General features: G+C 31.6%; 1 protein-coding gene across 10 annotated transcripts in view; it reads right to left on the bottom strand.

The window, feature by feature from the left end:
- nemy (no extended memory) overlaps positions 1–26,335 on the bottom strand; it is a 69,914-nt gene that overhangs the window by 4,120 nt on the left and 39,459 nt on the right. For 3 of the 10 annotated variants that reach the window (XM_036363202.2, XM_036363203.2, XM_036363214.2), the window contains one exon: positions 31–254. In XM_036363202.2, the coding sequence (XP_036219095.1) occupies positions 31–254 (224 nt within the window). Of the gene's footprint in view, positions 1–30; positions 255–407; positions 553–22,881; positions 23,056–25,975; positions 26,111–26,335 lie in introns of those variants that run through there. The other 7 variants (XM_036363207.2, XM_036363215.2, XM_070107880.1 and 4 more) reach the window with 7 other exon arrangements.

Consider the following 26,335-nt stretch of genomic DNA (forward strand, 5'->3'; position numbering starts at 1 on the left):
AAAGAAATATATATAGTATGCGCTACTTACAAAATCCCGACAGCGTTATGAAGCCCGCCACCATTAGGGTGGGATGCAAATTGAATTGCAATGCTGGATTGTCGGACCAAGCGAAGCCATCGCGATAGAATAGTATCCAGAAGAGCGTGAGTATCAACACACCCACCAACAAAATGGTGGAGAGTATAACGATGAGCAAATACTCGAACCACGAGCCACAGTTCCAGTCATTCTCTGAGTCCTCCTCGTAGCGCCTGAAATGCATAAATTAACGTATTATTTGCAATTAAATGTAGTCTCTAATAATATTGTTGGCATTTGCATGTTGTTGTTTTTATATTTGTGTTTAATAGCTATTAATTTTTGTTTTTTTTTTGGGCAACAACCGTCTGCCATTTAGATACAACCGTCTGTAATTAGCCTCCGCCTCGGGTCGCCGCTTTATTTGGCGATTTAACTCTTTCATAAACTCCTCATTAACCGTCATCGTCATCGAATTCTGTTCTTTAATTTTTTTCCGCTTCAATCTCATAGAGAAATTATATCAAATGTCTGCAAAGCGAGAAAATGTCAATAGTTTTTGTTCAACCACAAAAACGAAAACGATTTCGTTGCCTGCTAAAATTTGTTTATTTTATTTATTTTTGTTTGTATTTTTTAGTACTATTTGTTGTTAATGTTAAAAACTGCATAACTCCATTTAAATTTTGTAAAATATAGTTTACGTAAATATTTCCAATGCATTTCTTAAAGGGTTTGAAAAATTTACGAGGTCAGTTTAATAAGTCAATGCTTTTTTGCTGTTTTCTTAAGAACATATCGGTTTTTGCACCACAGTTTTCTCTTTAAAATCATTTGTTTTTAGGTCGTAATGTTTTCTGCAACATTTCTAAATCTCGTAAAGAGAATAGTTTTACAAGAAAAAAAATGTATGCGTCTATCTTAGGTTAGGTTAAGAAATCGTTCCCAACAGGGATCTGACTTGGACAGTTTAGAACGCCGGTCCATGTGGTAAACTCCTATATGGTAGATCATAAGATCCTTACAAATCGACACAGCGCTTTGAGCTTATCACAGACGGCTAATGTTTCGGCTATGACTTCTGGTTCGCCGAAGGTAAAACTACCGATATGTTTCAGTTTTGCAAAAGCTGGAAAATGGAGGACAAAGTGCCTGGTTGTTTCCATCGCACCCTTTTTCATACAACTTTGACGACTAGCGTCTGACAAGATTTGTAACCTTACTTCATGAATGCCAATTGGACAGCGTCCAGTTAGAACCTTTACGATTGCGGCAAGCTGAACTTTGTAAGAACAATCGATTTGGTCAGGACATTCTAGATCACCGAACTGATCGTTTTCGAAGTACAATATTTTAATAATCGTGATACGAGTGTTTTTTTACTCTTCTAAAATTCCTAAAGTTTTGTTTTCGGCAATGTTCTATTTACTTTGACTTGACTCTGGTATATTTCAAATCTTTTCTTTTTGATATCTGGTATATTTTCAAATCATTTCATGACCTATATCTAAAGATGCTTAAGATGATTTAAGCCAAAACTATATAAACAAACTTTATTCTCCAATCGTGGAGCATCAATCCATGGCCTTATAAATAAATTCTGGTTCGATTATCCCTCTTCTGACGCTATGTCAAGAGATTTATGGAAAATATTTCCCATTTGATACTCGAAATTCCGCAATTATTATTACCTTTTTTATTCAACTGTCTGTTTAGCCTGGCCCCCCAATCTGTACTAACTTTGTTTTAGTTTATATGTGATTATTAAAAAAAAATACAGATATATCAAACTGCTCTCGTGGTTGCCATAAAAGGAGTTCTTAATCTACACAAAACCATATTTGCAAATTAAATGGAGTTAAAACAGTTTTATTGAACAGACGATTCCAATTATATTTAAAGCAGCTTAAGCTGATAACACATTGAAAAGGAATGAAAGCAAAAGCTTTCTTACGGCAAAAGCAAATAAAAAGCAAACGTTGGATCGAAATGAAATTGTGCAATAGTAAATACTGCCTTAGATGCTTTAAAATGTTTATTTTCGTGGCAAATATATTATAAAAAGCAATATTTAAATATGTTAAAACAAAGGTAACATGTAACGCTAATTTGAAAAGCCACATTTTCGGAAGCACATAAAGCTTAAACTTATAGATCAGTACACTGTTAGAGGTCGCAAATCAGTTAGTGCTCGTAAGTAATATAAAGGGTGTGTTTCTAGACATGTGGTTTTTAATAATAAATAAAACGTGTGTAATTTAATGTTGTGGCTTAGCTTTATATAAACAAAAGGGTTTGCCATTATGCTTTAAAAATGTTTTGGGGCAAGTGATCACCGCGAATGGCTGGAATAAATTTCAGCCGAGAGAGCCAATTTTTGACCAGCAATTGGGGCTTTAAGTCAGAAATAACGCGCCGATTGTTCTCTTCTACGCCGTCAATCGTCCCATAACCCCACGAAAAATAGTCCAGTGGTGCTAAATCCACGGTCTTGGAGGCTACGCCACAGGCCCACCATGCGAGATAATGCGTTCACCAAAAGTTTCCTTCTATAAATTAAATTTTTCGTTGGTTGTATGGCATGTAGCGCCGTCTTGTTGGAACCAAAGCTTGTCCACATCAACATCTTCCAATTCAGGCACGAAAAAGTCATTAATCATGACTCTATAGCGTTCACCATTGCATTACGGCCAGCTTAATTTTTTTTAGAAATATGGATGAATGATTTTCTCTATCCATAAAGCACACTAAACAGTGACTTTTTGAGCATGTAACGGCGTGTCAACAATGGCTTGTCGACTATCATCATACCAAATTCGAAAATTTGGTTATCAACGTACCCATGAACCATGCTTCGCGTGCGTTATTTTGGTAATAAATTTGCACGATTTGCAAACATTGTTCCGTTGAAAATCTGTTCGTCATGAAATGGCAAACCAAATTGAGTATAATCAAGTAAGAGCTGTCAAAAAGATCAACTCTAAAAAAAAGTATTGCCTAACTGAAAACGACACGTCTAAAAACAACACCCTTTAGAATTGTGCTTCCTCTTTATCAGGAAATTATCTATAGTATATAGTAAATGGATAATATATGGATCAGATTAAATATATATTAAGATACAATCATCAAACATTCAATGGAGATAATTTTGTGGATATTATGTAAGACAATAATTGGTGGTAGTAAAAAAGTAGACCAGTTAGACAGCATCATTGGTACTCGACTTTTCCAGAAGTTGTTTTATTGGTTTTAACTGGAGCTGAAAGCAGTGAAACACTTTAGGTCGTCATTCAAAACCACTCAGGTGTTACTTTTAAAGTTGATGTCGAAAGCGTTAATAGGTTACAGAATACCCACATCGAATAAACAAAGAAAGATTAGAGCACTTACTCTGGAAGTGCCTTTTACAACGAATGTGGAATATTTTCTAAGGGGCACCATGCTCATAGAAATAGTCCTATAATTTCGACTTACTTATTCGAGAATAATATTAATATTTGTTTCTGTATTTTAATAAAATCTTACTCTTTACACTAAAATTACTCTTAGTTCCCATTATGGAAACTAAAACGAATTCAGTGTTTTTATGCCAGCATACATAAGCATTTACCACAATTGGTCGCTGACAGGGAACTCTTCATTTGTTAATTGTTCATTTAAAAGTCTTTCGAATTATGCATAATTACAAGGCATTTCCAATTAGATTACAACTATAACAACTACAATTCAATTTCCCTTAATAACCGTGTAACGAATGAAGACACAAATCAAATATCAAAATGATCATCCACTTATCCAAATGACTGAACTCAGCATTTACACACAAACACACATATTTCTATGAACACAGACATTCTAACATATATATGTATATATATATTATATTATATTCTCAGTTAAATAGCATTTCTAGCCTAGTAAATATAGTGCCGCTTAGCGTAGGCAACTCGAGCTTTGGGATTCTTTCGAATTATGCGTCTTTTGTGTGTGGCTTTGGAAGACAAGTCTCCGGAAAATATTAGAATTGCTAATTGACAGCTGAAAGAACAACTTGTGGCATGCACATATGACAGCAAATAAATGTACATACATACATATGTACATACGTTGTTGTGCATTGAAATGTGTTTATCATTAAAGCGACTTTACAGCAAGCAGATTTCGCTTGATTCGAGCTTTATATGAATCTAGCTCGATTGACAACGAAAAGATGCAGATGCTGTGTGATGTCTGCTACGAGTAGGAGTAATGATGGTCTATAACGATCTAGATAAATGAATCTTTGTACATACAACCCAAACAAATTTATGTATTTACGGCTACACCAATACATATAAATATAAATAGCAAAATACCGTGTAGAAAATAGAAATTGAGAGTTAGTTATGTAAGTACACACGCAATTTATCGAAGCTTCATAGAAGTAGTTATCGAAGATATATTGTGAGATATGTCGGAAATATTAAAGAAAGCTTTAACTGATAGAGTTACCACCTTGTTTCAACATCAAATTAATGAAATAAGTTTTAAGTTCAGTTTATATCCTTATAAGTATGTTATATGCGTCAGCCAACGCTTTTATCGCAATATTTTTAAAAGGATTGCTACTAAAATTTAAAAAAAAAAATGTTATTATTAATTTATTAAACATCCTTATATTTCATGTAGCCTTCATAATTAAATTTAAAAAACTATAATTAATTTTCAAAGATGGTGGAAATTTTAGATAACTTTTCGGCAGAATTACCACCTAATTGTTATTTATAAAGTAAGTTTTACATTCATATTATATCAATATATAGCCATAGTGCCTTATATGTATGTGATGATATATTTAAAAAAGTTGCCAACAAAAATTCCAAAAAAAATTTTTGCTCTTAAGGTTGGTTCATTTACCCTTCCAATTTAATATAAATATATAATTAGTTTTGGCATATGCTGAGTGATTTTGAGATTTTTTTCAGACACGAGAATTGCCAACTCGTTATAAAATCAAATTAAAAAAATAATTTAATCAAATCAAAAAAATAAGTTAATCAAATTAAAAAAATAAGTTTTAATTCCCTTTATAGCCGTATATGTATTGTATAGTTATATGTGAGAGAATACGTTTTTGAGGGAATATATTTAAAAGCTTGCCATAGAAATAAGAATTTAAATAATTTTATTGAGGTATGGTTAATTTATTCTTTATAATTCGTTAAAAGTGTAAAAAATAATGGCTTGATGATAAATATATCAGTTACTTATTAGCAGTCTGGCAGATTGGAAAGCAATTTTGCGATGTAAATATAAGAAGTAAATAAAAAAAAAATTAAATTAAATTGTTTGAAAAAGTTGAATATAATATATTTATTATACATAAATGGATAAGTGTGAAAAAAATGTTATGATTATAATCTCAATAAAGGTTGCCACTTAAAGTATAAAAAATAATACTTTTTCAAAAGCTCGTTTTTATTTTAACTCGGCTAATATGATATATAGAGAAACAAGTATTTTTCTGATAGGTTTGCCAATTGCTTATTCCAAAGAGACTTGTTAGTTATAGTAATAATCAAAAAATATTTTTGAGTATATTTAGTTTTATACACTGTATAAATAAAAGAGGAAATTTCTTGAAAATTTAAGAGACAAGTTCTCAACAATAAGAAGTATGTTTTAGGGTTGCCAATTTAATTTTATTAAACATTTCGACATTCCAAGTTAAATGGATATTTTTTAAAACTATTTATTACAATACCACATTTTTATGATAAGATTTGAGAATGACCATTCAAACTGTTACCACATTGATAAAAGACAATCCTACTAAAAATTATTGCCTCAGAACATCTCACAATAAAAAATAACCTTATTTTTTCATGAATTACAAATATTCAAAAGTCTTACGATAACTTTTACTTATCTGCGAGCAACGAACTTATTGCACCATGTAACTCAATCACAATCATCAGCTGACTTAAGGTGAAAACTTCCGACAGGGCAGCTCTTTCTGTAAGAAGCAACGATTTATTGGCTGCTATGTTGTCGCAAATGTTGGCCACTTAGGTGGAAGTTCAACGCAAAATTGTGATTTTCTAATTGAATTTAAATCGTAAACAAACGAAGCAACTACAACTAGTGACTTAACGCACATTAGCCCAGACAAGGAATTTGCTTTTGTTTTTGTAATTTTGTTTACATCGTTAGATGTTCGTAATGTCGTGTTAATAGGACGTGGAATGAGGAAAGTGAATTTTTATGGTCCAAGTGAAGTAAATTACAGTAAAATTTCGAATTCTTGAAAGAACGTTGCTTTTTATTATGTGTCTACGATTAATTTAGTAATCTAGGCATAAATGAGTTCTCGTTTTGTTTTTAGTAGGAAAATGAAATGATTCGCAGACAAAAAGTGTCAGATTAAAGTAGTTAATTGACAAGAGAAATAAATTATTGAGAGATGTACCAATCTTAAATGGAATTTAAACCACAGTTTAAGTGAACTCAAGTAGATATTAGTTTCGGTTAGGTTAGGTTAGGTACTTGATAAAACTAAGGTTCTAAGGAAAAATCGAACAATTTAGGATATTTCTATATTTTGTATAAAAACTATGAATTACAAGGAGTGAAGTTCATTTCTATTTTGTAAGTCTACTAGCTTTCAATTTACTCAAAAAAAGTCAGCATTTGTAGAGATTTGGATGAGGGTCAGCATATGGAGAGAGATATCCAGACATTTTTATTGGAGAACGAAATGGAATCGAAATGGCTGACATATTAGTAGTCTTAAGTCCTTGGGATTAAAACTGCCGATCAAAACATTAAATAAAAGAGAAGAGATAAGAAATAAAAACAAAAGCTCAATAACGAGAGCCATTGAGATTTCATTTCCAAAGGAGTGGTAGTGTGGGCAGTTCGTAATAAATATGCAGAGAATTATACAACTTGAGAGCAAAGCCTCAATCAGAAGTTGATTAAACCCAAAGAAAAGCGCAGCACATAAGAGAATAGAAGAAAATACCTTTGCTAAATTCAGATAATAATTATTGTTTATGAGAGGGAATACTTGGAGAGCACAATAATTTCTCTGATTACTTATATAAAAGCAGATGCTTGCGATATAGAGCTTTCGCAATTAGTATTACATGAGAAGACAAAATGCTATGTTTCCCTCACCTCATAACTATATATTATATAAGACGATTATTTACAGGGGTTACAAATATACGTTAAGCTAACAAAACTATTATACTCATGTTGCGAGAGTATGAACACTCCTCGGAATAAGAGAATCCTGAAATGATTTGCATCAACCAAAAAATTTTATTTGTATACCCTGAACAGGGTGTATCAACTTTGTCATCAATTTTTAATACGCAGAAGGAAGCGTTGGAGACCCTAAAAAAATCGCATAAATTATCAGCGTGACAAACATAACATAAGTGATTTTACCACCTTCGTCTGTCGATATATACGCGAACTAGTGCTCCAGTTTTTAAAGCTACTCATTTATCGGAACCTTCGATATCGAATCACTATAGGATATAGCTGACATACAGACTAAACGCTCGGAATGTAGTCCTTGTATGGAAAGCTTTTTTATTTGATACAAGATATCTTTAGAAATTCGGCACGGTTTATTGTCCCAAAGCAACGATGCAATCTTCGATAAAATTTTTTTGATCGGAGCGCTATGATATATTATATATGTAAATGCCATTCAAACTAAACGATCAGAATCAAGTTCTTGTGTGGAAAATTTGTATGCTTAGGAAGGGTTTTCTAAAATTTTCATTTTGTTTTTAAGTAATTTATACATAAGTATGTATGTATGTCGTGTTTTGAAAATTTTAAAATTTATTGTGTTTTTAATCGTAATTTATTACAATTTTACAGCCATAAATTTCGTTATATGAGCTCTGTTGCATAAATGCATGTTTGAGCAATAATAACTGCATTATTATGTATGTACATATGTCCAGACTCAATATAAATATGTAAGTATGCGCTTCACTGAACAGATGTTAAAAATTCATAAATGAAAGTGAATTGAAATAACCAGCAAGTGTGATATCGAATTTTACTGCTGTTAGTGTTTTTATAATCATATTGTTGCATGCGTGAGATCACTGCCTTCGTGTGGCAACCGCAGCGTCACGAGCATATATATGGTAGACACATTTAAGTACTTACATATATATAATATTGATGTGTTAGTAAGTATGTTAAGTCTGCCTCCATCGCGAAGGCACGCATGCTCAATAATTCATTAGCGCCAGTAAAGGGGGTGGGCGGCTTTAATTATAAATATATTCATATGTGTACACATATTTCATTTCTTTTTCGCATTTTACTCTCAACCAGAACTAAAGCTGGATGGCATAGATAATACTTTGATCCATATTGTCTACACGCAAGATATATAATAATTATATATGGATATTTGTATGTATAGCTTGAATTTGTACCAGCATTCTGGCGATCCTATTTCGCTGTGAACTAGAGGCAACAATAATCAACTCAACTGAAGTCAACTCAACTTAACTAAAATGAACTGAATTGAATTGAATTAAATTGGAAGCATGCAAAAGAGGCATAGAATAATAATAATAACGCATCGTCTCAAGTTCTGTTATTCCCATGCACGATATTCATCGCACGAAAGCATATACATATTTATTGGTGTATATGGATATACCTATAAAATACAGGGGTAGATTGATAAATCATCGGTCTTTTCAAATTTCTCCACCGACAGTTATTGAGAAAAGAGAACTTGACCAATGTTAAAAAAAGAGTGAAAGAGAGAGAGAGAGAGAAAAAGCAGGAAAGGCAGAGAAAAAGAGAGATCTCTTTTCCAAAATGCGATTTTATGTGTGATAAATCACATATTATAGGATTGTTTACCTGCAATCGGGAAAAGTTTATGGCCGCAGAAAAAAGATACATAGGTATAAATCAATATAATATCGAAGGAGATATAAGAATAAAAAATTTGTTGTTTGCTGAGGAAACATGAACATAAAACCATCACGATAACTATAGTGATAAAGTTTTGAAATATATTATGAATAAATATCCTGAATATAAACGATTAAATATGACGTATTCTCTAAAGAGAATATTCTCAACATTCGCTGAGAGCACACTGTATAGTTTTCGTGTTTCTCTTCCACTTCTACTTTATCGACCCTTATATAACCCAATTGAAGATCGAGTCGGAGCATTTCTAATTTTTTGGTACTCTGGAGTCCCAGGATTATTTTCTTGTTGACTACCACAAAATAATCGTTAACATACCGCCACCAGAAAGTGATTTAGTATACTTATGTCTCTCTTTAGAAGAATACAAGTTTAAGCCACCAGCGATCTGATGTGATTATATGACACAATTGGTCAGATTCAATGTTGTTGCAACTAAAAACTGGAAATCTGTCACGGAAAAGTACGACACCACAGTTCAATATACAAAATTCCAAGAACATAACACTAGACAGATTCTTCACCTTTTTCGGAGCGGAAGACATGTAAAATTTCTAAAAGTAAAGGACTAATCAAACCGTCCTCGTTTATTTCGTGTGTGGAGGTGTTTATTGCATAGAGAGAGGTGTCTTTTTTATTTTAATTTTGCTTCTTTATACAAATATTTAATGTCACCGCAAATAATGAAATATGAGCACATTCATTTATTAATCATTTAACTTGATGTAAATATAAACGGACACTTATATAGATAAGGGTGGGTCATAAAAAAGAATGGTTTTTTCGATACGTGCTCGGAAAAATTTTGATAGACACCTCTAAGAAAGATCTAAGAAAGAGAAAATTTCCTACAAGACTATGAGCTTTGCGATTTTAAATGATTTTTTTTTCATTGAGTTATTAAATTCAAAAGAATAAATTGCCTTAAAATAGTTAAACATCAACCGTTAATATGTTTTGAACAGTTAGATTTGCGAAAAACCGTGAGAGACCATTTTGTAGAGCATTCAATTCTCTACAAAATCTATGAAACAAGATATTTTTTCAAGTAGTTGGAAGCGAGATATGACTTTTTCTATCAGACAATAAGAAAAAAATAGCAAACCGTAAGGCAGAGGACCTTTACGTTACAAATAAGAGCTCATACTTGGAGATCTTTTCTTAGAGGAGTCAACCAACCAATTTTTCAGAGTACGAAGCGAAAAAAAAACACCCACCCTAATATACATACACACACATATATCTACAAATATATATAGGTTTGTAATGAATATTTGTGCTAATTATTAGAGAGTTTTGCATTGGATGTCGTTTGTACTTAGCGAAATGCTAATTGAATTGTTAACATAGTTTAATTGGAGAGCATTTTTCGTGCTTAAAAGATTTTCGAATAAATTTTAATACCTATTACGTAATACAATTGTGAAAAAGGTTTGGAGAATATATGGTGTGGAAAAATATTTCTTTGATGAGTATCACATGAGAGATTGAAATTCTTTAGGTTCTCTATTTTGGTGTGACTAAAATCTTTAAAAACTTTAAAAACCTACGCTCCAACATATAAAAGAAAAGACAACTCAAAACTTGGAGGGACACCAAGTGCTTCTCCTAGATGTATCTCCAACAGAGAACTGCTTTAATTACTTTGATTGCCGACAAGTTGGAAGCCTATTCGCACAACGTGCCATAGCCAGTGTAAGTGGTGCATTTTTTTCAGATGAAAGAAGTGTTCACTGTTGAAGAAGTTTTTAATAAGCAAAACGACAAAATCTACCCAAAAATTTCCAAAGACGCAAAAAATATTATTTCTGGATGCAACGTGGTCACCAACCAGCTGCTGTAATGGTTTAGTTTCGGTAAAAGCGTTATATCATTTCACTTCTGTCCAAAAGGGGTTAAAACTGGGTCAAAAGTAAACCAGCAGCATGTTTAAAAAGGCGTGGTAAAGTGGTTAAGCAATACCTACTTCGATTGAAAGCATTGGATCTTCTAGCAAAATTATCCTCCAGCCCCTAAGGCAAAAACCATCCAGCAGTGGCTTAAAAGCAATATTCATGGTTTTATAGCTGCTGATGATTGACCCCTTGGAAGTCCAGATTTGAATTCATTGAACTTAATTTTGTTTTCAAAGTTGGAGTAAATGGCTTGTCGAATACTTCACAGAAATTTGGAGATCCCCAATAAATCTTTGGTTCGAGCAGTGTCGTCAATACCAATAGAAACTGTGCGTGCTGCTACTGAGGGCAAAAGGTGACCATTAAGAATAAAATTTTGTACATTGATTATTTCAAATATACTTTTTAAATAGAACTGACTTAACTTAAAAATGTAATATAGCTTCAGTTTTATAATGGACTTATGGCAGGACAAGTATTGTCTTACACACCACCAGATCTTTTCGAAGCTATGCCTTACATATATTACTATTATAGAAAACCATCACACCTGGATACATCGCATTAGATATGACGCTGATACATGTTTTTTTTATCAGACACCGTTAATGCTATCATCTACCTCATAGCTTAATATTTTTCTTCAGGTCAGAAAGAAGCAAGGAAGATCATTTCTCTTGTAAATTAGTTTCAGCCAATTTCAATTTCAACCGATTTCAACTTTTTTGTACAGTCGTCATTTCACAACAGTTTTGTCTAAGTAACTGGAACTGGAACAGTCAGGAATTTATCGACATCGGAAGCTTCATTCCCTAATGGAAGTTTTATGCCAGTTTGAATATCTTTAGTCGTTAATTGCATATTCTATGACCCTCAATTAGCAGTTTAAGATTTACTGTTTTACAGCAGATTTTCATTATTTACTTAACTATGCTAAAAAAGTCAATTTCAGGTCTCTTTCATAATTTTTACATACCAAGTGACTTAAGGATGGATGTATCATATGTATTTATGTAATCTTCTACTAAGCTCACTTTATTATACCACGAACAGGGTATATTGAGGTTGCCACGAAATGTGTAACACCCATAAGGAAACGTCGGGGATTATATGTATATGTATGTATATACATAAATGATCAGCGTGACGATCTGAGACAATTTAGCCATGTCCGTCACTGTATCCGCCCATCTGTCTGTCAATCTATATGTCTATCTGTATATACGTGCTCTAGTTTCTCAGTTTTGGAAATATGTCATACAAACTGAACGATCAAAATCAATTTCTTATGTGGACATTTTTTTGTTTTACAAATTATCTTCTCGAAATTTTAGGTAGATTATTGTCCAAGACAATGTTACAATCTCCGATCATATTGTTCAGATCGGACCACTATAGCAAATAACTACATTACAATCTGACAGATCAAAATCAAGAAACAGATCATCATCAAATGATCTTCCTTATTAAGTTTCCACCATCGCTAGAAAGAAATAGCAAAACTTCGTACAGTACGCATCAAAGACGTTATTGCTGCTGTGGAGCAGAGTATCGAAGAAGTCCCGAATGAGTCCATCCGCCGTTGCGCACAATAATTTGAGCTGTGCCTATCTACTTTGTGGAATATTTTGGCGAAGGATCTTATTTTGCGGACTAACAAAATCCAACTCGTGTAAGAATTGAAACCGAACGATTACGATTTCTTGCCTTTTTTAATTATTGGAATATGGGTAAAAAGGTATTTGCTCCAATTCATAGTACCCAGGCATTTTTACCTATATTTGTTCCGAAAATCTGGTTATAAATATAAAATCTATGAGTATCCAAACTATAGCGCCACCTAGCGAGTAATTTGGTAACTAGTGTCGAGCGTAGTTGCTTAAACTGACTGCGAGCTGCAGATGGATTTTCATCATCAGGAATCGAAGCTGTTTGACACTATTTAATTAATCAATTTGAATCCACGATTTATTCGTTGGAAATCAAACACTCGCTGTACTATACCACTGTCTGGTCATTATAATTATCAACATTTTTACAAATGCAACTTGTTTACTAGCATCTTCTGCAAGTTCATCAACTTGATTGGCTTTTATCAGATTACAAGTTTCCCATTGTGCATCGTGCAACTAGACCCAGATGTGCAGCATGTGAACTCTTGCATGCGGCAGACGACTTGTGGCACGAATGTCACATGGTGTCACGGTTGCAGGCAGTGAAAATTGCTAGACAAGATATAAAAAAAATTAACTAAAATAGAAATTCCATGCATTTTAGAAATAAAATAAGCAGAAAAATGAAATTGACTGCCGAAATTAATTTGCATTGCGCTGCAAGGTCATGCAAGTTCATGGAAAATTGTGGCCGTGTGTTTGTTGTGCATGTGAAAAAGAAAGTACTCAAGCGTGGCACTATTATTAATCATTACCAAATGCTTGCCGTCACTTGCAGCAACCAACAACAATAATAACCAACAACAACATAAATTGTACAGCATCGTTGTGGCAAAGCTCAGTCACGCTTGCAACCGAAAACTAGCGAAACATTATGGCTTAATAAACAACTTTGCTTGCCTCATTTATTTATGACCGACGATCATAATGCGCATGGGTGCGAAGGGGAAACGTATCGCTTGCCGTGGCGACGACAATAATTGTTTTCAACCGCCAGAGGAAACGAGCTGTTAATTGGTTGTACTGTTGTTGTTGTTATCGCTATTGTTGTTATTGTTATTGGTGGCTTATAACTGTGGTGCCGTGCGGCACCAACCGTAGTGAGTAATCACCTGCGCATGCGCGTGTAATTACCAATTGACGCGTTTGAGTTAAAAGTGAAATTTCCCGACGGCGGCCGACGACAAGAGCATTGCAAAAGCAAATACAATAACCAATACACTACAACTAAAAGCAATGGTTTAAAATTTTAATCATTTAGACATTGTCATCATCGTTATCTTTATGTTTGGCATCATTAACAGCTTCATTTTCAATTTTGAAGTAAAACAGCGAAAACGGAGCTTTTTCGTCTTCAAATGATTAAATAGTTGACAATGGTGCGAACGCGTCGTCTGTAGAATGTATGGAATTGTAGTTTTAGCTGTCATATTGATCTGATTAGTAAGGGGGTGGGTGTAGTAAGATGTGTTTTGTGACATCGAGTGAAACCTGCTGTTGTTTACGAGGTGCATTAGGGGGGATCCTTAAATTGCCGAATGAAAGAATTGTTAAATATATACCTTTATATATTTTCAAAAGAAAAGTGTTAACATCGGTTGCACCCAAGCTATAATAGCCTTCACAAATACAAAGCTTCCATACAAGAACTTGATTTTGATCGGTAAATTTGTATGGCAGCTATAAGATATAGTGATCCGTTATTGGCGGTTTTGACAAATTACCAGCTTATTGGGGAGGAAAGGGCCGGTGCAAAATTTCAGATCAATATCTCCAAAATTGAGGGATTAGAAAGACGGTCTTGGCTAATTAATGAAAAATTTAAAAATATTAGTAATATACTATACAGCTTTTTAATATTCTTTATGAGGACATAAAAAAATACACTAGTTTTCATTCTTCGCTTCGGACAGTATAAGTTTTTTTTCTTTTATTGCGGAACATAAGAAATAATGACTAACCTACGTCCTTAAGTTTCTATCGCAATATGTCAAAATGCCGTCATTATTGCTGTCAAATTTCTGAGCATTTTCGAAACGTCGAAATGTGTACATACATACATAAATTTCACGAAATTTTAAATAAAATTTCAGGCAGTGCGGAATAGTGTAACATTTTAACATTAAATGGCTTTTGCAGTAAAGATTTTCGACCATCGGCATAAATCTTATATTACAAATTACGACAAAATCAATGACATGCGTAGTTAAATACTAAAAAATAGATTTAATTTCAACTGTATGAACCGAACTGTTAGAACCAAATTTAAATCCTTACGAAAGAAATCTAATTTGTGCTCATCAAACAAATTAGTGTGAAATGTCACCACAGTTGCAGTAGGCATTTGAATCAATGTAACGTATATACTTTTTATACCTAGCATTTCTACTTTTTACATTGTGTTATCAGTATGTTTAAATCGGATTTTAAAGATATTCCAATTCCTGTGCCGGAGATCGAAATGTTGTTCATGCGATTAATAGGGGATTGATAGAAATGGCTTTTCGAAAAATTTCATCATTATCGAATAAATTTTTAGTCTGAATAAATTTCATGTGATAAAAGTGTGTTCCAAATACAACACAATATGAACTGAGGACAACTATGTGTCGAAAAGGCATGTTCATTGCGACGCCCTTTTTCAAACAGCATACATTTCTTCGCTGTACTGTTTGCACGTGGCCTGAAGTTTTCCCAAAATTTATTTAAATTTAAAATATTATTAAACTAGTATGTATGGCTTTTAGAAATATGTTAAGCAGTCCGTTAGTACGAAATATTTTAAATACGATAAAAGTATAATCAAAATATGAACTTAGGAAAACAATGTTGTAAGCAATTCCGCAAAACATAAATACTTTTGTTAATTTTTGTTTTTTGTTTCTTTTGCTTACGGAAGAATTATATGGACGAAAGCACTTCCGTAGAACCTGAGGCTTCCTCAAAATTTTATTGAAGTTAGTTTGACTGTATGTGGTTTTATATTTTAGTTGTGATGCCTGTTTGGGAACGAAAATATTTTTGGTTGTTTTAAAAACTAGTGCCGGAGAGTTTTCTAGTGTGAGTAATTTGAGTTTGAACTTGATCCGTTAAAAACGTAATTTTTATTGAAAACTATTTAAAAGTTAACAAATAATTGAATTTGCAAAATAAAAAAAATTTGTTGGAATAAAAAAAGATATTGGATTTTTATTAATTAATTAAGATGAAAACTTATTAATTATTTTTTAATAATTAATTAAGATTAAAATTACTAAAAAACAAATATTAAAAGAAAAATAACATATGTAACAAATTTTTAAAAGAAAATTTAAAAAAAAATTTTTTTTCAATGTGTTTAAATAGAAAAACTATATATTTTTTTAATTTTTTAATTTTTCTTTTAAAAAATCGTTGTTTTTTAATTGCTTTTAATCTTAATAAATTAGTAAAAATAAATAAATAGTTTATTTAAATTAATTAATAAAAATCCGAAAATTAAAAAAAAAATAGAATAGAATTTTTTTTAAATATTTTTATTTTTCTTTTCAAAAAAAATGCATTTATAATTTTAAAAAGTGTTTATTTCCACTTCTAAGCACATCCCTAATATTCATCTGTTAGATGCCTGTACATACATAAATACAAATGTGCGAACTGAAAATGTCTGCTTGCCACCAAATGTAAACAAAACAAAAGCACGAATGCGCTCTTGCAACATTACCGGCATGTTGCAAGTTTGCAAGCTGCCTTTTTGTTGTAAGAAAGGTGAAATGTTTCCATGCATCCGCATGCTAGTGCAACACACATCTTACGTACTTACATAAATAAATATGTAGGTAAGTCTAAATGCATTGAGGCATTGCCGCCGCCTTTTAGTAGCTTCTTCGGCATTAATGCAACTGACTGACGGTCCATCTGTTTGTCTCGCTGACTGGAAGCGTGTGCAACTATGCATACATATGTATTGTACATATATGTATATACATATATATATATATACATATTTGTTTTGACTTGCTAAATGGCTTGCCACGGGCTTAACAATTTCCATGCACCGGCAAAAAGTAAAAGCGACTGCAACGCGGCGATAACAAAAGAGAAAATATATGTATGTACATATGTATATATATAATACAAGTGAATAGCATGAATGATTACATACGCCGAAGTTTATTAATGAAAGCCGAGATGAGCCGGTCTTTTATTGTGTTTTTAATAAATTGTTTAAATTGTATTTAAAAGCTTTTATTTTGGCTTAAACAAACACTAAACAGTTAGAAGAAAATAATTTTCTTTAATAGTTTATATGCGAGCTTATGCCATTTTAAAATAGCATTATAACTGTGCAGCATTTATGCAGAAATTATTACTCAGCGAACACTTTTTTATGCTTGTAACGGAATAAATAATTTTTTATAATTTCCTATTAAAAATTTAATTCGAACAAAACTTTCATTTCTTTATTATTTTTACATTCAGCAAGACATCAAAAAAATGGGTCGTACGTAGACTTTTCTCGTCCACTGTATATAATTCATAGGGTCTCCGGCGTTTCCTTCAGCGTAATACAAACTTTGTGGAAAACATAATTTAATCTGCAATGTCTAAATTTTTATTTAACTCCTCTAGAGGTAGTTTAATATTATACTTACGAAACCTATGTGAACAAATAATCCACAATTTGAGTTATACGCATAGGCTTGCAATGTTAATTATTAAATATAAGCGATATGGTCTAAGGTAAGGCATTATTGTTCCTTTCACTTAGGATTTTCAGTTTGCGAAGACTCAAGTTATATAAAACACATTTTTGCTCAAACAGATTCATTCAAGATAGGAGCTTAAACAACAGTTGCTCACAACGATTATTCTGTGCATACTCAAATAAAAGAGTTAGGATTGGGAAATTGTATTTGCATGGCTAGATGTACGACAACACCCCATTTTTAACTTTACTAAATAAAAAACAGATATGCTATTTATTCCAAAGCATTCGTTGCAGTAAGCGCTTAGAAATTGCTTCGAAATATTCAGAAGCAGCCAATTGTATTATCAGCTGCTGACTCGAATAAACTTTTTTGTAAAAACTCATTATTCCAACGACAATAAAATAAAAATTGAATAAAACAAACCATAATGCGATGTCAAGTGCATTTATCAGCGATATGAAATGGGAAAAAAAAAAACAAAAAAAAAATATTGAAAAAAGAAAGAACGAGCAATCCCCATTGGAAGAGAGTCGGTGAAGCAGCGACTAAAGTGCCAAGGCAAGATCGGCGATAAGCCAAGCGAAGCAACAATAGAAATGTGTTATTTAAAGGCAGACAACTTGACATTGTTAATTATTGATGAGAGATTCGGAGAATACGCATACACACATACAAACACATACATACATAAATACACACACATACAATACATACATACAAATTTGTCGTTAAACACATTTTCTCGCTACATTTCATTTGTGTGCTGAAACTTTTGCTGGGAACGCGTTAAAAATAATTATGATTTCCCACTCCGCCTGTTTCCTACATACATAAATATTTTATTATACATACATGCATACATATCGTACATACATATAAGTATACTACAATAGTATGTACATAAGTGATTAAATTGCTAGGCTAGCATATGATGGGAGCATTTACAAATTGCAATCACCCCTCGCATGTTTGCCGGCAAATCAGTCACACGCGCAAACATATATATGTACATATATACATCCATACAAGTATATGATATGTCTGTAAATGCGTGCGAATCTGTTTGCATGCATGCACTTCTCTCTGCCTTTGTGTTCGCCGCACGTAAATAGAAATCCTGCGGGTGAACTGGTGGTCTGCCATGACACGATCGTCCCTCGATTAAAGAAAGTGGCAATAAAACAATCATTTACTTACACACACGCACGCTTGCAGACGGAGTTGCGAATACAAATTGATTTACTTCAATCATAACAGTTTAGGGGCATGACTGGTTTATTTTGGTATTTTTTCGCCTAAAAATTTAATATTTAAAAAATTTTCATAATTCAGGTAATGTGAAAATTTAATAAAGAAAAATTGTAGTTTTTAAGTATTTTATTGTAAATAAAATTAATTGTGAATACTAATTTTGTAAAAGAGCAACCAATTTTAAACTATAATAATACTATAAGTTATCGTTTTAAGGTAAAATTTGATGAAATCTGTTTATAAATTTTTTTCACATACCCAAAAATCCTCCTCTGAACCCTCTTCGAGGGTGTAAAGTGGTAATAAATTCCACAGTATCACGACGATGGCAGGACCGAACTAGTAACGTTCGCTCGTGATGCAGTTGGGAGGTATCTAGCTAAGGTCCGACTTTTTAGTTGGGTGTTTGTTGCTCCTCAAATACTATGGTTGTGGATACCAAAAAGGGCTGAATCAAGGTGTCATTCAAACTGTGCCGAGGATCTCAAATAGCCCAATCTCGAATAGAGCTTACGGATACCTGGCGTGAATCCATTGACTCCGTGAAAGCGGTACTACCCAAGTTTCAGTTGCAGACAAGAGACAGAGGTCAGCTGAAGAGGACAAGCCGTCAGCCCAAGGGCCGACTCGCTACATCATTTGCTTATGTGACCTAGAACCGCATTAACATTGATGTGCTGACTGAGGGAGATCCAGAAGGAAAAATCTCTAGAGCCCAATGGAATTGGGTGCAAGCTACGCTGAAAACCGGGGGCTGAGGTACTATTAAGCAATTCGGTTCTGACTCCGTCATACACAGATGTCGATTGGTACCTAGGCCAAATCAAAATTATTGCTTGTGACGACGAGAGATCGGTCGAACTCTATAAAGTCGCTATAGTCAAGGTTCCTGAGGTATACCCCGGAGCTAGACTGGTAGCGGTAAACAAGAAAGACATCCCATTCAGGCCAAAGTCTCGGGTCTGAATTCCGGTTACACTATTGCAGCCGGACAAGATATTACAGTTCGTTAGAACCTGTAATCCACATCAGCTTTCGGAGGGGTGGAAATTCGTAAGGTTTTCGAGGACTCCGTACCAGATCTTGCTGCTACTAACATAAGAATGCATCACAAAGGTGGCGAAAAGTGGCGGGGAGATCAGCTACAGTTCTGACACCGATTCTACAGAGGAAAACGATATGGGTGAAGTCGAGGAAGATCGTATGGAGTCCTCAGGTGATATCAAAAGCTTTGAGCAGGGTGAGTGCTCTTGTTTGTTTTGTTGGTAATAATTGAAGAACGCGTGGTGTTAGTTATACTACCCAACTTTTTTTTTTTTTAAGTAAGAATCACATAAATGAATAATCAAATAGCACATATAAATATTTTATAAAAAATGTTTAGTATTTAAAAAAATGCATTGGTGTGATAAAAAATATTTAGTAAAGCATAACGCTCCTCTCAGGTTAAAACGAATCTTGCTTTTAATAATTTTATTAATTTTATTTAATAATTTTTTGATTTTACAAATTATTTATGTTATTTTTGTGGCATAAAAATACATATTATCATATGATATAATTAAGTCATACCCCTAATATTCATATTGAAATATGTAGGAGTAGCCTGTGATTGAGAGTCGGTGGTTGCCTTACGGTAAGTGTGAGACGCGTTTACATAGAACTCGATTATTCAAGTAAATTGTCAATTGTTTATAATTTGTTCCATTGCATGACTTGGGAGAATGCGCCAGTCGGAAGAGTAAAAAATTCTAGCGTGTACACACATAAATAATCATCATAATCAGCAAGTCAGATATTAAATATTAAAAATTGAATAATAAATAATAATAAAATAGATTCATTAATTAAAAATTATTGCATTATAATAAATTATTTAATAAATAGTAGTTGAGGGGTTGTATAATGCATTATGCTTATAGAAGTATCTTATAACAATGCCAATTTAATCAACACACACTCCATCGTTTTGACGAATTGGGAGAGACCCACTAAAAATTATCGACTTGTAATAAAAGGTTGCATGACAAAAAAAAAACCATCTTATTATGAAGAAGATCTTGAAAATATATAGTATAATTCGTGTATTTTCAAACAACCACAGGTAAAAAATTCATAAATTGCGCAGCAATTTGTAAAAATTATGTTTATTTAGAAAGTCGTACAAAATAAGGATTTTGTCGAGACAAATTAAATCTGAAAACGTTTCAATTATTGAAAAGTTAAAAAAAAGTATATTTCCCCAAACAAACTAATTTTTAAAAACCATTTTGCCATCAACACTATCACTGCATCTAGCATTTCGAAAATTCCTACAGGTCTTCTTTTTGCGTGTGTCTGACAGGAGCAGTAATTCTGTCACTTGCCGGGAATATTCTACGCCCATTCGTGCTAATTCTTTTGTTAGCTTTTAATGCATTTAATTTGTATTTTGAAATATGTACATATTTACATAATTACTCATTTATGTTTTGATGAGAATGTGAGGTCTAAGTAAGAGAAAAATGAGATGGGAAAATAGTGGTCGCCGCAGAAAATTAATAAAACTAAGAAAGATATGCTTCTTATCTAAACACTAACCGGATATTATGAGTTCCACTTTATTTACATATTTTTCTAGTAAATTGATATTAAATTAGAAGACTTACCACACTATTTTGAGATAGTTGCCTTACACAACTTGAATAAATTATTAATTATTTATACTCGTATAACACTTTGAAATATAGTTGATCGATTATTTTTCTTACTGCAATTAAAAAACATTTGTGTATTTAATTTAAATTCAACATGTGAAGAAGAAAAGTCAAAAGTTATACAGCTGAATTCGTAAGGAGAACGTATGCTAACATATTATTGAAGTGGTTGTGACACAATCTTAACACTCTTTGTTTATACTAGTAAATTTGATTTATACCAGTTGTTTATTCGATTCACCACTCTCCAAGGTTTGACCAATCGAAAGAAACTTATTCATCATAATTTAAAACTTTACTTTGAAGTGTCTCAAATACATAACCCAACTAATTTTAAAGATATTTTTTCTAGTTATGGAAGCATCAGCTAATTCTTGAGAGTATCAGCCTTTATATACTGTTGATTTGACAGTAAATATCGTTAGTGTTCGCTTTCAAGACCATTTTTATCCTTTTTACTCAGAACTTTGAACCGATTTAGGTGTAAGAAAACTGCATTTTTGGCCGTAGGGAAATCGAAAATGAATGATTTACATATGCGATGATATATTTGGAAGGTATTGGATTTGGACCAACATTCAACACAAAACTGAAAACCCCCAAAACATAAAAGTTAAATTATGAGCTGAACTCAGTAAGATTATCGATAATTTTTTATCAATCGATTATGAAAAAACAAATGATGGATAAGTTAAAAAAAAAAATTGAATATCATTGTAGATATATCTTTCACTATAGTAGGATTTAGAAAGCAATCAAAGTATTAATCTTGGTTAAGATGGTTGTTGTATGGGTAAAAAAATTATCCAAATATTTTGGGGAAATTTATTGATATCCTTTGTCGGATTCATTGTGGATAGGTACACTGGACTGTCTAGAAGCCTTGTTCTGCTACGAAGAATGTAACAATGTAACAGTATTGTAGTGTTGCTAATTTCAAGAGTATATGAAAATTCGGCTGCACCGAAACTATAATACCCTTCACAAATACAAAAGATTGAATACAAGAACTTGATCTATATCGGTTGGTTACTATATGGTATAGTGGTCCGATATGATCGATTTCTTCGGAGATTGTACCGTTGCTGTATAAAATAAATCCAGCCAAATATAGTGATATCTTGTCAAATAAAAGTTTTCGACAGTTCCGACAAATGAGCAGGTTCTTGGGAAGAAAAGGACGTGAGCATAATTTAAGATCAATATCTCAAACACTAAGTGTCTAATTCGCATATATACAGACAGACAGACGCGCATGGCTAAATCGACTCAGCTCGACACGCTAATCATTTATATACATACATATGTCCTTTATAGGGTCTCTGATGTTTCCTTTTGGGTGTTACAAACTTCGTGGCGAACTTAATATGTTCAGAGTGTAATAATATTAAGGTAAACTAACATCAATTCTAAAATTATTATTATATATAATAATATTTCTATAAATCATTAATTTGTCAAATTATTTATTAATGGTTGCCACGCTTCTGTTGTGTGACCATCGAATGAAAACCCCAATCCAGATGTGTCAACCCAAATGAATTTATTGTCAGTAAGTTTTATATATATTATATATGTCGTTTCATGTTATTTAAATAAAGTGATGAATTTGAAAAGCTTTGCGAGGTATAGATTATGTTTTGCACTGGTTTTCGTGCTTATTTTTTACAATTATAATCAAACTCACGCTGTTGTTGTACCACCCCGTGGCATTTTGTTCAAATGGCGATCACGCATGTAAAGATCCAGTCTCCGTCTATATAATTTCACCTATAATTTTATTGTTTACTTGTAAAATAGCAACAACAATAATAGATTGAGTATTGATTCAAGTTCAAATGGCACTGAAAAGTTCAAATTGCTGAGAAATACAAATAATAAAAATGTTTTTGAATTGAAAAAAAAAAACTGCTAAACACAAAATTTTCACTTTCCACGTCATTAAACCACAAAAATGTCACTAGTAAATCAAAAAAAAATTCACAAAATAAAACCAAAAAAACAAATCAACACAATAATCACCGAACGTGGGTGCAGCTTCTGCGACACGAAGTGTCTAATGAAAAGCGTTTAAATTTATATGTTCCTGTGTATGTGTGTATGTTGGTAATTAAGCTTTTATGTGTATGTGTGTGTTGTGTCTTAGATAACTCCAGCCAAATGTTTTCATCAGCTTTGCACTTGACACTGCAAAATTAGCGAGCTGACGCACACACACACACACAAACTCGCATGTATGTTTTTATGTTTTTGTAAATGTGTGAGTGTGTGTTTGTTTATTGAAAATTGTAAATAAACGCGCACAAATACAAAAATGCCAGCTTCCATTGAAGGTTGTACTTGTATAAATATTTGCTTACACTGAAATTCCAAATACTCATTGCTTATTCAAATGGAAATTGAGATAAATTAGTTAAATACAAATTTAATTTTATTTAGCTCCGCTGGTAATTGGAACTAAATGAATGAGAGAGTGTTAATTTTTTAAGTAAAATTCTGGACTTTTAATGTAAATAATTCTACGTGGTTTTTTTTGTCGCCAATTTTTTACAAAAACAATTTAAGTGAATAATTAAATACTATTTTTTTTTTAGAATTTGCAAACAAAAAAATATTTTTGCTTTTGATTTTAGAACAATATTTTGTAGATTTTTTAGATCTCACTACTATATATATATATATTCTATATATACCTGTACATGAAAATTAATGATTTGAAAAATTATTTCAAACCTTTTTTTTAAGTTTTATATATTTTTTCATTGCAATAGCTACATTTTTCTAAAGCTTTTATAATAATAATTTTTTTTTTTTTTATTTTCATGTATTTAATTAGTACATTACATTATTACATTGTAATTAGTTTTTGAAATATGCCAGTTTTAAAATAATATTTTCAAATTTAAAAATATATTCAAATATCCAAATATTTTCTTATTATTTAACAATATTTGGTAGTCTTTTGATTTCATTCGAATTTTCCAAAAATAAAGTTTCAAAAAAATTTTTTTTTCAATAATAATTTAATATTTGGTATTTTATAATTTTTTGTTTTTATTATACTTTTAAAAAAAATTTATTCATATTAAATTTTTGTATTTCACATTTTCTCTATTTTTTTTCAATATTTAACAGCAAAATATTACCGATTCGAAAAAAAACTAAATTTGTTTCTAATTTTACAATAATATCAATTCAATACTTGATATGTTTTATTTATTTATTTTTTATTTTGTTCAAAAAAGGATTTGCTTTCAGATAATATTTTAATTTTTGGTATTTAAAAATTTCTTTTATTTTATATTATAATTAAAAAAAAATTATTAAATAATTATTCAGTTTTTATATTCGTTATATTTTTTCCATCTCATTTAATATTTTTTTTACAAATCTTTGTTTCTTATTTCATAATAATAATAATAATAAACAAGCATTGATGTTTGATTTTTAATTATTTTAGTTTTTTAAAAATTTCATTCATTCGATAATTTATTAATATGAAATTTTTTTTTTCATTTTTTAATGTAGAATATTACTCAATAAATTAATATTCAATATCTAACATATATAACAATTTTTTAATTTTTTTAAATTAAAATTGAATTCAAATAATATTTGATATGTATATTCAATATTTTTTAGTTTTTTTTTATATCTTAAGCTGGAATATTTAAATATTTTTTCAAAGATTTTTTTTCGTAAATTAAATTTATATATTATTTTATTTAAATATTCTATACAAAACAATTTTTTTTTTTTAGTTTTGAATTAACGTTTTAACGATTCGAAAAAGTATTTAAAACTTGTTTCTTATAATTTTTTATTATTATTACGTTTTAATATTGTATAACTTGTTTTAACATTTCAATTAAATAACATTCAATTTCACTATCTGATATTTCTATATATTTTATTTCAATACATGAATATATATTTTAAATAAAGTTTCATTTCAATATCTGACATAACTTATTTTGGTATTGGTTGTAATATGTTAAAGTAAAGTACTAACTTCAAACATTTTAGTTTTTATTAAATTTTTTATAAATCGATCGACTCAAAAAACTAACTACAATTTTTTTTTGTAATTTTTTTTTAAATTAATATTTTTAATAATATTTCATTCAAATTCCATGTCCATGTTTGGTATTTCAAGAAGCAAATTTAAGATTTTGAGTGTAGTTTTAGTAGGTATGTATGTATTTATTAAATACATCCTCGATGAAACTGAATATTGAAAGCAGAATTTTGCACACAAAACAAATCTTATTGAAACAATTTCTTATTTATAAGTGGTTATTTCCGTTTGATTGTTTGCTTTGGTTTTTATTTATGTTTTTTTTTTCTCTTTATTTTTTAAGTGTCGACCGATAGCATGCGTTTAGCCTCACCGAAATAAATAGCATCAACGACCTAATTTACGCTCACTTGCGTTGCTTTTCGACAAATTTTGCTAATCCGCAGGTTGTTTCTATTGTTGTTGCTTTTCTTTAAATTTAAACAACACAATTCTCTTTTTTTCTTAGAAGTAAACACTAAGTCCTGATATGCTGAATATACGCGATCAATTATAATATATACTGGTGTATATATGTATGTATGTGTATATATAGACATATATTCACATCGCTTCACAGCACCACTCTAAATAAATGATTTCTCATCCTTTATGTTTTGCTTATTCTGTTTACGCTAATTTCCACACTTTGCTTTGATTTTATTTATTTTTGTTTGTTAAAAAAGTGAAAAATTAAATATTTTTGAGAAAAAAAAATTCGCACTCAGCTAACCACCAACAACTGTTTCCCCTTATGATCCACTTCTAATCGCAATAAAACCGCACTTTTGCTCCTCGATCACTGAACTCACTCAATACCAACCGATCAGCGCCAATAACAAACGTCGACTAAAGTCGTGGCTCGTCGTGTGATCAATTCAATGAGTCTTGATGATATTCCTTCGTCGGCTTTTGTTTTCATTTTACGGTTTTGGCGCTGATGCCGGCTACATTTGGGTTGTGCGGATGTGCAAGATCAATCTGTTAATAATTGTTGCTGCTGTTGTTGTTGTGAATTTTACTCAGCTACTTATCAGTTGTACGGACTGGGTTTTAGGCACGTTGTGAGCGTAATAACAGCGCC

This window comes from Bactrocera oleae, chromosome 4, assembly GCF_042242935.1.
Source record: "Bactrocera oleae isolate idBacOlea1 chromosome 4, idBacOlea1, whole genome shotgun sequence".
NCBI classification, from domain to species: Eukaryota; Metazoa; Arthropoda; class Insecta; order Diptera; family Tephritidae; genus Bactrocera; species Bactrocera oleae.